The sequence below is a fragment of the Limulus polyphemus genome, unplaced genomic scaffold (genome assembly GCF_000517525.1).
Source record: "Limulus polyphemus unplaced genomic scaffold, Limulus_polyphemus-2.1.2 Scaffold25, whole genome shotgun sequence".
Lineage (NCBI taxonomy): Eukaryota > Metazoa > Arthropoda > Merostomata > Xiphosura > Limulidae > Limulus > Limulus polyphemus.
The window spans coordinates 493,008-505,164 of NW_013665635.1; the positions used below are offsets into that span (position 1 = coordinate 493,008).

Genomic DNA, 12,157 nt, shown 5'->3' on the forward strand with positions numbered 1-12,157 from the left:
TTATTAATAAAAACTTAAAAAAGCAGAAAAAATAATATGTCAAGCAAACAAATATAACAGAAGGGAATCCAAGATAGTGGTGGCACTTGAAATTATTTTAGGCAGAATTAGAGTCAATTAAACCATGAAACCTTTTTTTTTTCCATTTTATTAGCTATATTTTGTGCACCAGCAATACAAAACATGAGGGGCACATATACTCATCAGGATCTCCATCAGCCTACCCTCAAATTGAAATTATTTTTGGCAAGATTAGAGTCAATTAATCTACGAGACCTTGGGCTTGGTTACATACATCAATCAAAAGAGTTTTATCTCTTAGTTGAAAACTAATTAGATCTCAAATCGGTCAAGAGATGATGGAACTATGAGCTAAAAGGTTTTACTTGAAAAACTCAGAGCCATTCTATGAGCTGCTATATTGTAGCTAAAAATGTGTAGTTTACTATCACACTAGAAGTAAAAAAAAACACTGGTATTGTATTAAGGCAAAACAGTGTTTAATTCATAATGTTTTGTTAAAATGTGAACGTTTAGATTTTTACCAATTACCAACACTTTCCTTCAATATAAAACTTTAAATATTCAGCAACAAAAAAACATTGCAGAAAAAAAATGTTTGAATTCATATTAACCCTTAAACATCTGGGTGTATCAATTTCCTGTACCCATCATATTTTTTTTATTGTAATTTCAAAAACAAAGTAATGGAAAAAATTTAAACCTCGAGGTGAACTTTCTACAGATTAGAATGCGGCTGATACAGTTAACAGCGAAATTATCTATGTCTAGCAATTCTCAACCTTCCTTTTTCCACAAAAAATATTTATTTTACTATCATAATGAAATATCATAATTTAAGTGAAGTATAAAATGATAAAGAATGCTTCGTGCAATTTAAAAAAAAATTAGGACTGTAATTGTGGAGGAAGTTAACAGTATCAAGGGCTTTACTAGTAATATATCACCAAGCTAAACTTTTATCACTTTGTTCCAACTTCTAAAAGAATCTTCACCGAACTTTAAGGCACATTGGCTTATACAGTTGAAAAAACCCATAAAAGATACTTTTATTATGTGTTTAAATCACTAGACTTTTCAAAGACCTAACTGACTTTGACTTTGCCTATGTAGGCAATTATATCAAATCATGACAACCAAAATTTAGAAACAGAAATTAGCTAAAAACGAAGTTACTAGGTCCAAATTGGCTCCGTTTTTTTTCAAAACTATGTTAACTTTATTTCTACTGGGCATGACTGCTGTGTTATAATAAGAAAAAAATTCAGGAAATTCATAAACAGTAATGTTTTCTTTCAGAGTTTGCTGAAACCAAGTCAAAACTAAAATTTGTAATCTGAAAAAAATTTTATATATAGAATTAAATAAAACTTTTTATTGAATAAATTTATACTCTGAAGTTGTTTTTTACAATGTGGAAGAATTACTAAAAGGTTATTCCCTATCATTTTTTTAATCCAACAATGCATTTTTCACTTCGTGTTAGTTTACAATGTATTTTTGTCAGCTATGATATGCAATGCTGTATAAAGCTTATTTAACATTTTAAATTAATTTATTAAGAAACACTTATGTATGATGTATATATGCTGGGTTAATGGCAGAGTAGATGTAACAGTATGAAGAGTGTATGTTGCATAGTAAGGGGTTAACAGTAGTACAATTTGGTTCATGAAATACTGAGCAACTTATTTTATACAATCCCCAATAAATGATCCTTCAGAATCCGTCCAATTAAATAATAAGGCTAAATCAGTAGAAAGAATCAAAGCTAATATCTTCTTATTTTCTTTATTCTTCCTATACTAACTTGTACTACAAATGTTTATATAATAAAATACAAAAAGACAATTGTCAGTATGCAGTAATACTCACAATCCTCCATACTTGTTGTAGTACAAGGTATTTTGTGAAGGAGTCTGAATCTCAATAAACAAAGGATGCAACTTAGAAGACATGTCAGAAATACGCTGTTCTTTCTCAAGCATCCAGTTGACAGCACTTCTCTGATATGGTCGCAAAGTTGGAACCAAAAGAGGATGCTGGACCATTTTACTAGTATTTTCTGTATTCTTCTCATCAGAAATTTGTAGACTCCGAACAGTTGAGTACAAAGCTTCCACATCATGTCTTTCTTTTAAAAGATGGTCCTTACACACTTCAAAATATAAAAACAATTTGGGGATCACAATTATTTCATATTTAATGACAACAATGAAATTTAAAAAATAGACAGTCTAATCAGAATACAATATCTTATCTTACCCTCATTACCAAGTTGTCACTAAAGTACAGTAGTTTTGGTATAAACATTATTTAACAAAATGACAGTTTTATGTACAGTTTTCTTGTTAAAGTCTGATAACAAAATGTATCATAGTATTTCTTCTTTCTTGATGAGTGGCCAAGAAAAAATTAAACAATGCTACTTTACGTATGTCTGCAAGTATTATTTCAATGTTGCATACTGTATTTTACATTAAAGTGTAGCTCACTGAACACTGTAAAAGTCTGTGAATACTTAATCCATAAACAGTACGAGCACTGTGCTGTGTTTGTGTTTAACAATCAACAAAAATTATTTTATTTTTATGTAAAGCTCTTTATGTGAAATTATCTCATTATGAATACTCTAAAAATTATCTATTACTTGTGCTTTCTCATTCTAGTAGTTGTGAAAGACATATTTCTAATCATGCATGACAAGGATGTTCACAAACTAAAAATGTTCTTAACTTGGTTCTTTAGCTGTTAATAGTAGACTGTGCAGTTTCCTGTGTTGGTGGTGGGTATATCTGTGTTTGTGTGTGCAGCTTTCTGAAGGGGTTGATAAACAGCAGTGTGACTTCCTGAGTGGTATATTATTTATTAGAAGTGACTATTAAAGGAAGTATGGGTCATTGGAGTGTGTGACTTCATGAGGAGAATGTGAATCAATAAAGAGTGGTTTCCTGAGGAGACTTCTCTGTAAGATGACTTCAATTAAGATTTTTAGTAGTTCAAAATAATACACTGTATAAACACCATAAAGCAATGCATTACATAGATATAAAAAATATACGAGTCATTAACAAAGCATAAAAACATGCAGGGCCCTTATTTATTGAGAACAAATATTATTAAAATAACAACCAAATGTGTTTATAAGTCACTATTACTTATGAATAACTATTAAGGAATTTGAAAACATTAAAATGTTTTTAAACAAAAATTGCTTTCCAATTTACATTGTTCATAACATTGTGTGATTTTGGGTAAAATTAATAATCCTCAACAGTTAATAGGATTCAATTATTCATTCCCAATATTCCACTTCCACGTACTGTACAGCTTTAAATATTCTGATACATGTCTCATGAAAGACAAAATGTTCCGAGGTGTTTGTTATTCTAGCTAGTTTATCTTTGCTTTGCATTTTGATGGTTTTAAGAATTCTTTTCTCAATACTCATTCAAGGATATATTTTTGGTGAAATATATTTATTTGTTAAGAAATTAAAATATAAAAAAAAAACACTAAAAGAAACAAGATTACTGAAAATTGTTAATTTAAAAAGGGAGAATAGGAATCTTCAAAAATTACAGAAACAAGATAGCTTAAAGTGAAAATGCAACTGAAAAAAAAAAGTAAACACACTTACTGTAAAAGATATAACTTATAATAAAATAAAAAAGCTTATGGCTTCAGATTTAATGTTGACATTATTTCCTCAAGCTACAAATCTTTATTTTGACTCTGTGTCTAAAAGCTGTAATATTTCGTAGAGTCAAAACAGGGATTTGTAGCTTGGGGAAATAATGTCAACCCTATGCTTCAAAACTTTAAGCTTGTTTGTTTACCTTTTTTGCTATTGCATTTTCACTTTAAGCTACCTAGCTTGTTTCTGTAATTTTTTGAAGATCACTATTTACCCTTTTTAAATTAACAATTTTTAATAATGTTAATTTTAGATAGATAAAATATTTACCAGGCATATCAATACCAAACAAGACTTTCATAAGACTCTGAAAATCTGTGTTAACTGATGAATGTACAGGTTGACTTGGGTACTGAAGAGAAAAGATTTCCTTCAGATAGATTTCTATATAGAGTAGACCTTGTTTCAGGCTGTTTTCTGCTAGCATTAACATCAAAGTTTTCTTTTTTGACAAAGCTCGAAGACTATAGTAATCTGCCTGACAGGTGACAGGACAGTAACCAGCCTAGAATATCATAATACATGACTCTTGTTAATAAGTAAGTGAAAAAAATAGTAAGTCAATAATAAGAATGGGTCAGGTAATTTGCATCAAAATGTATTACAGAAGACAGATAAGTATCTTAACCACAAAAGATTATTACAATATAGAAAACTACACTGATTATCACATTACTTTTCGTACGATATTCACAATTTGAAAATCACTTTTTTACTGTTTACCTTATCGAGGTGAAGTTCTTTTTTTGGGTAAAATGACAAAAACCAAGTAACAACAAACAAAAGTTTAAGACTTCTGCCAAAGCCACAAATTCATAGCTAAATATATGATTCCATCATTCAAACAACTGTGCATTAGAGAAATATGTATCCATAACCTTATATGGAAATTACTATACTGCAAAAGTACTTAATTTCTTTAATTTTAAAATCCAAACGTTTTGCAAGTTTGAGTTTATGAAACATCGTGGTGAAATGAAATAAAGATGATAACTTAAGTGCAATGTCCTGTTGTGCTTAAATAACAAAATGTTAGAGATAATTACAAAGAAAAGAAAAAAATTCATGTAAACTTAGAAAGTACTTGGTATTTCAGTACAATGTAAAAACTTTTTTAGATGATCAGAAGTTATCACTAAAACTTGATGTTTTCAAACTCAGTGTCTCACCTTGCTACAATTAACAATTTATTTTTAATAAAACTTGCACTGACATCATAATTACAATACTGTGATAACTATAAGCCTATTTTGTTAATGACTCGCAAGTAAAACTAGCAAGCTATATCCCATAACTAATCTATACACCACAGAGTATCATGGAATGTTTATCAATAAAATAATTTTTCAAAAAACATCATGGACAGAAAAAGTTACGGTTTCTTTAGTGAAATATTTTAGCAGTTTTGATGCTGAGATTCTTACAATTATGCTTATACAATATAGAAAAATTATTATTTTACTAATTTTTTTGTTTGTTTTTCAATTACTTTAGAAATATAGATCTAAACATCATTTTTTTAAACTTTAAAATAAAAATGCTTTACATGATTATTCACATCTACTTAAATTTGATATTTTTACCTCATTAAAGGTACTGAAGTTTTCAGAAACATACAACAGTTTTAAACATAGATATTCACCACTGGGTTTCAGATCTAGTCAAACTATAAATTAAGAATAAACTAATGTTGTCAAACTCTTCATCATGACAATAAAACTTAATCTGTTTTATGCACACAGGATTTCATGAAAATCATTACAGCAAAAGAAAGGACAGATAACACTGTAACACAAATTTGCATTTGTTTCTTATTGTTTCTAACTTCAAGATTATTTACTAATTATTTCACACTTCCTAGTAAACTTAGAGATTGTTAGTTATATATGAAAATACCACATTTAAAAAAAAAGTTTTCAAGTGTTTGATTGTCACAGCTCGATAGATTAAGTTACAGTATTCTGTAATTAATTTTGAATGTTTTTTCCTAACTACATATCTAAAGAAACCTAAGAAGTAAAAACCTTGAAAACTATACATCTGCTTGATATATCTAAAATAAACTGTCTTGATACAACCTTAAAATACACAAGTAATATCTGATTGTTCAAAAATTATATAAATTATTTATAATTACTGTGTTCAATGCAATTTTTGGATTACTTTCATGATCTTGCTTAAATACATAAATAAAATAAGTGTTAATAGAAAGTTTTATACAAAATTTTCTGTTGTTTTTTTGCAGCTACATATTAATACATGTGAAGCTTTGATTTAACTGAGGTTCTAAATTCACATTTTAAAACATCTAAAAAACTCACTGTTTTCTTTCCATCCTCCTCTTCTTCCCAATAAAGAAGACAGCTCTTCATACTGGATCCAAAATATAGATATATTACTGAAGTCAACATATTCTGCAAAATATCAGTATTTTCACTGGACACTTCCAAGATCAGGTGTCCAAGAAGATAAGTTGATCTCTTCCACTTCTCATTTTCAGTTCTTTTTTTATAAATAGGAATGAATGAATTATTTAAGGAAAGGTAATTATTCAAAATTTCATCATTAGGCTGCTGTCTTGATTCTTTCTTTTTAACAAGAGGTAGAATAACTGTCTTTTGTCTAGAAGCATCTAAAAAAGTAGAAATTAAAATATATAAATATACAAAAAAGAAACTATAATAAATTGTCCAAACCAATTACAACTAGATTCTAAAACACATACATATATAAAATAATTTAGGAACAATATAATGAAAACTGTTCATGAGCTATGGTAACAATTTGCGTAAACAATCACCTTAGCCCTAGCTATCCTCTAGGCCTGTGACTACATAGATTAAAAGCCATGATTCTTTTACTGCAATTTAGTTTAAGTATAGTGACTTGCAAGTGCAGATGGTGCCTACAATTGACCTCTTCTGGCAGTTACATTAAAGAACTTTCTGATTATAAATTCTTCTATTCCACAATTATAAAATCACACAATGCACAGAATTTTAGCATTAAGCAAGGCACAATTCTATCAGGAAAAGAAAGCAGAATACTCCGTGACCAAATACCAGTTGTTTATCATGAATACTGAAGAAAGTTAAACTGCCTGTCACCAAAGTAGTCCACTGCAGCTAAAGTAGAAACCTCCCTCAAAACTGTAAACAATCACATGGGTTTAGGTCTACAAAAGTGACAAAAGAGCCCTGTTTCCAAATTTCTAGCATAGCCAAATGAAAAACCAATTGTCCAGAGTTTTAAAAGCAGTATCTGGCATTTAACAAATGGAGGTACGTTTTCATAATTTATTATTATTTTCTCAGTGATAATTTTTTTTTAATGGTACAAGAATATTGCAAATGGACAAAATATCATTAAGATCAGGCTCCATCAAAACAAAACATCTAGACAAACATTCAAGTAAACCTGCCAGTTCCTCCACAAGAGGCATATACAAATATGAAATCACACTATCCTAATTGCAGATACTTCCCATGCACTTCTTTATCTTTGGATTACTAAAAAAAAAGCCCTTAAAAGTAATTTCTGCATGACTGATAGACTTTGAAAAGCATGTAAAGTGCTGTGGTATTTTCTGATGAAACTGACTTTTCTTAGAGCAATGGAAAAGGTCCACTGAGTAAGAAGACATTTATCACAAACTAATTTTGAGTTCCTTGAATAACTAAGTTCATAAGAAAAAAATAAAAAGACTGGACATAATATAAAATATTGATTAAAAATTTTTTTATTATTTAAACTAACACAAACACAGTGTGTGTGCATGTACTTGCTTGTTTGATAATGGATAGTCATTTTTAATGGATCAGAGAAAAGTTCTAACAGTCTGTCTTTGCCTGAGGTCATCTACCAAATTGTTGAAACCAAATGTTACTTTAAAGGTAAGGACATCCCAACTTATCCAGAGTAACGAGCACTGCCCAAGTGACTGGTGATTCTCAATGAAACTTAAAGGAGGTTGAAATCTAGAGATATAGCCTGTCTTACTATCGAAGGACACTGCTGTCAACATCTTTGCACAATGTGCAGCATTACAGCCACACCAAACATGTGCAGACCAGAGATTATCTCAAAAGAGTGACAGTGCAAAGACAGCTATATCTGCAAAGTGTTTGCATGTCTTAGCACTCATGGATACCATGAAATTTTTAATTAACAAAGGTCATTGTAGTGTGTTTAGTCGGCAGGTCAATGTATTTTTACATTGTTCCAGCAGCATAAGGCTCATTGCTCATCCTTCCTACTTTCCAATGAATAAACTGGATTCAATGGTTTATTTACTGGTAATACTTTGAAAGGAAACTTACCATTGCAGTATTTCGGTAATACACTATTTCCAGACTTTTTTTCACAATCATCTAATATAATGACATCAGGTGAAGAATGACCTTCCTCAAGGTCTTCTTCAGTTTCATCCAAGATTATCAAATCCACATTTTCACTCAATTGCTGACTTGAACAAAAAGACTGATTCCCGGAGCTACTTGGTAAAGATGCATCATTTTTTAGATTGTGTTGTCCCATTATCCATGTCAATGCTTGTCTCTTACTTTCACTTGACTTCTGTGGTGCTGAAGTCTTTCGTTTACCCATTGTTGAAAATACTTATGATCTAGTGAAACACAAAGACACAAGTAAAAATAAAAAACAAAAAATACTCAAAATACAGACTTGTCATACAATTTATCTTAATCATTCAATCTAAATACTGCTCAATTTTACATATGAAACATTTAATAAGGACATTCCTAGGAGATTTAAACAAGTTAAAAATAATTTATTGTAATTCAACAATGATACAAAGATCAGATATTTTGCACTGTCAGGTTAACCTTATGATGTATACATGTACTCTTTCGTAACTTGTATACTTTTCTTTTTTTTCATATATTTTGTCTTAAGATAATAAAGAACACACACACATATTCAATTAGAATTTCTTAATTGTTTTCATTTATAATATTCTTGGAGAAGACCTTTAATCAGTTGACTAGCAATTTTTTCTGAGACTACATATAAACTGTTTACATATAAAGGTCTTTAAACAAACATCTATATCAATGATATGCTTGCGTTTGTCTGTCCAGAATTTTTCTCTGAAATTTCTCAATCTACACTACACATCTCATATCCAAGAAGTCCAGACTGTATATTGTCTTTCGAATTCAGAATTACCAAACCTATTTTTTCCTTAGTCAAACCTTTCAATGCAATGAGTATGGAGGTTTTGTTGCCCTTCTTTTGCTGCATAATAATGTCATTACGCAGTAGCACAAATCAAGAGAAATCTTGTGAGTTTAAATGGAAGTTTCCTAAAGGTTAGTGCCTTGCAAATCTCTAACACAGATGCTTTCTATGTGTAGAGGTGTATATCCCATTCTCAAAATTGTCACATGTGAAATATGGGAGTAAAATGAGTTGGAAAGTATTTACTGGCATCCCACCTGATGTTGATATATGGTTTTCCTCAATGTTTCCCACTCAGCCCCTTAGTAACCAACAAGATTCCTAAGCGGAATGAACAACAACTGCATGCCAACAGTATCCGCATCACTAGAGTGGCAAAAAGTAACCCTAATTACTATATAAATATGCTTGATTCAGACAGTTTAGAAGATGGTGAAAGTGAGTCAAGTGGTGTTCAAATGTGTGATGATGAAGAAGCAGTGAAACAAGAGGATGCTAGCAACCCATCGAGTGATGATAGTCAAGATGATAAACATGGACCCAGCAGAAGAAAGTATAAGCAGTGTCAACAATGGGAAACATTTGTCGCAGTCGCAGTGAATGAGTTAATGTGGGAGCTCTACTGTGTATTACTATTAGTTAAAGAAAAGACTAAATGTATGTAATTGTATCTTTATTTGGTCTTGTTAAAATATTCTTCACAATGAAAGTATACAGTTCTAAAACAGGAATGCCTTGATGTAGTCTGGTTCATTGAAAAATGTGCTCTTTGTCAGAAAATGCCACTTTCCTTTCGCCCTCATTAAATATAATGCCCAACCTGTTCACCCCATTATATACCTTCTACAAAGCTAGATTTAGCCATTTTTAACATCCTTAGGGTAAAAATTGTTAGCTTCACTTTGAAAAAAATAAATTATTTTTGTCATGTTCTATAATAGAACTGGGCAATTAGTAGAATCTGCTACTTGATTAATCAATGGGATTATTAATGGATTACATTCAACTAATCAATTATTCTCACAAGCTGGTTAAAAACAAAGTTATTATGCGAAAAGGCAGGTTTCAATCACAATGGGCAAACCACAGATTACTCATTGTATAGTTTTGTGCTTAGAAATAAATATATTGACAATATTTCAATTACTTGGATAGCTGGAATAACCAAAAACCTTAATTTTGGTTATTTTTGTGAGGTATGATGCTAATAAATTAATGTGAACAAATTTGAATTAGTTCAAAATAATTAAAAATCATAATGGCAGTATTTTAATTACTGGATAGTATGAATATCTAAAATAGTGATAATAAGAAACACATATAGGGGAAGTTCTGTGGCCTGAAATTTCTCTGACAGGCCTTGGTCAAAAGTACATATGAAAACATTTCTTTCCCACAAAATATCTTTTTGCAAAAATTGAAATGGCCAAGATTTTAGTTATATTTATCCATGTTTAATATCTCTGAAATTGTTTTCTGTTAAGGGGGTCTGACTGAGGTGTTTAAGACTGTTAAAGGGATTATTTAGTATTGATGCATAACCTTTTTTTTTTATTGGTGAGAGTTGTAGAACTAAAGGACACAAATTCTGGCAGGGTAAGAGTCATCTTCAGCTAAGACAGTTTTAATTTTCTAACAGGGTGGTTGGCCTTTCGAATAGTATTTTTTCAGAGGTGGTGGTGGCAGTAAATTTAAATGAGTTAAAGGAAAGGCTTGATAAATGTTTGATTTAAAAGAGCTGGTTTTGAGTTGTTTTTTATATAGTTCAGGTTAGTAGATGGTACAGCAAAAATGGACCAGCATGTCCCTTGTACTGCAATGTTATGTTACTACTCCTAATGATGAAATATTCACTGCATATGTATGTGTACTACTAAATAATGTTTTATCATGACTTTAATGACTTTCTAAAACCAAATACATATAATTTATTGAAATACTAAAAACAATAGGAGAAGAGGACATAACTTGAAGTTTTGGAAAAGACAGGAAAGGCTCTTAAGACAGTTATCTGACAATGTGATTAGGTTACGAAATGAGTTCCTGTCAGTGTAGTGAAGACCAGCAATTTACAAGAGTTTAGAATCATAAGTGATGATTTCCTGAAAAATTAAAGGTGTTTAACCTTCACTTTTTTTCTCGAAGGTGGATGTACAAGGACAACCTTGAAGAACAAATAATCCGTTATTGTTATATGTTAATTTTATGGTCCAAGCTCAAACATGAAACATATCAGACTTGTTTGCTGAATAAAGCAAATATTAGTGCTTTAAATTATATTTTCATAATAAATCTCGAAAATTAAACCTAAAAGTTTTGATCTTCAAATAAAAATTTTAATAAACTTACAATTAAATTTTGTGTTTTGACTTATTTTCATTGCATTGACAAGTACACAAAATATCTAGTGACAAATGTTCTTATCCAACCAAAAGACAGAATATGTATAGCATTCGTCAGTAGTATATTGTACTGAGTAGTACTAATAGTAGTAGTTGATCTAACGTTAGGATAAACTCAGCCTAAAGTTGATATAGTAGTAGTACAAACTAAGTAAAACTAAAAGTAGCACGAATAGTACACAACACAGATGCGGCGTTAGATATGTTGCCGACAAGTTATATTATTTATTAATTTTTATTATTAATTTTACTCCTGCCATTCTTACGCAGCCTTTAGAATACAATGCACATTAGCATTCCAATTTCAGGCTGAACCAAAGTCGGTAAACTAGTCTAAAATATAAGGAATCGATATTCGACTTCAATAGTTCAAGCTGTAATTAAAAGAATATGTGTTGTAAATTTTAATTTAGAAGGGTTAGCTGGAATTAAAATAACAACTTACATTTTCATGTGTAATCATAAAAATTATAAACACAACCTGTCACAAGTAAACTTTATTCTCGTATTTCTCTTAGTCTTAGCCATAAACTTAATGAAAAGTAGAAATAACCATGGCTTTAATACATTATCTTAAAAAATCAGTTTTAAAAATTAAATCATCAACTATGAGTATAAAGTATTATTGTTATTATAGTATTAATGTTAATAAGTATGTATCGAAATATAATTAAAATAATTGACACTTGTCACATAATTTGAGTACAAAATAAAAACACATATTACACTAAATTAAAAAAGAACATTCTACGATACACCAGTACTTTTATTATTATTTGGCCATTAATTCATCTTTTTCCATGCTTTCACATCTTAAATTCATCCTCATAGGACCTGC

At 30.1% G+C, this 12,157-nt stretch overlaps 1 protein-coding gene across 1 annotated transcript in view; it reads right to left on the reverse strand.

Moving 5' to 3' along the window:
* LOC106458939 (E3 ubiquitin-protein ligase SHPRH-like) overlaps positions 1 to 11,883 on the reverse strand; it is a 55,660-nt gene extending 43,777 nt beyond the window's left edge. Inside the window, exons 1-5 of the mRNA XM_022385718.1 lie at positions 11,765 to 11,883; positions 8,038 to 8,342; positions 6,040 to 6,350; positions 3,989 to 4,223; positions 1,897 to 2,179 (exon numbers count right to left, since the gene is read on the reverse strand). Coding sequence (XP_022241426.1) covers positions 1,897 to 2,179; positions 3,989 to 4,223; positions 6,040 to 6,350; positions 8,038 to 8,323 — 1,115 coding nt within the window. The 5' untranslated portion in view covers positions 8,324 to 8,342; positions 11,765 to 11,883. The remainder of the gene's footprint in view (positions 1 to 1,896; positions 2,180 to 3,988; positions 4,224 to 6,039; positions 6,351 to 8,037; positions 8,343 to 11,764) is intronic.
* Between the last annotated feature and the right edge of the window lie 274 nt (positions 11,884 to 12,157).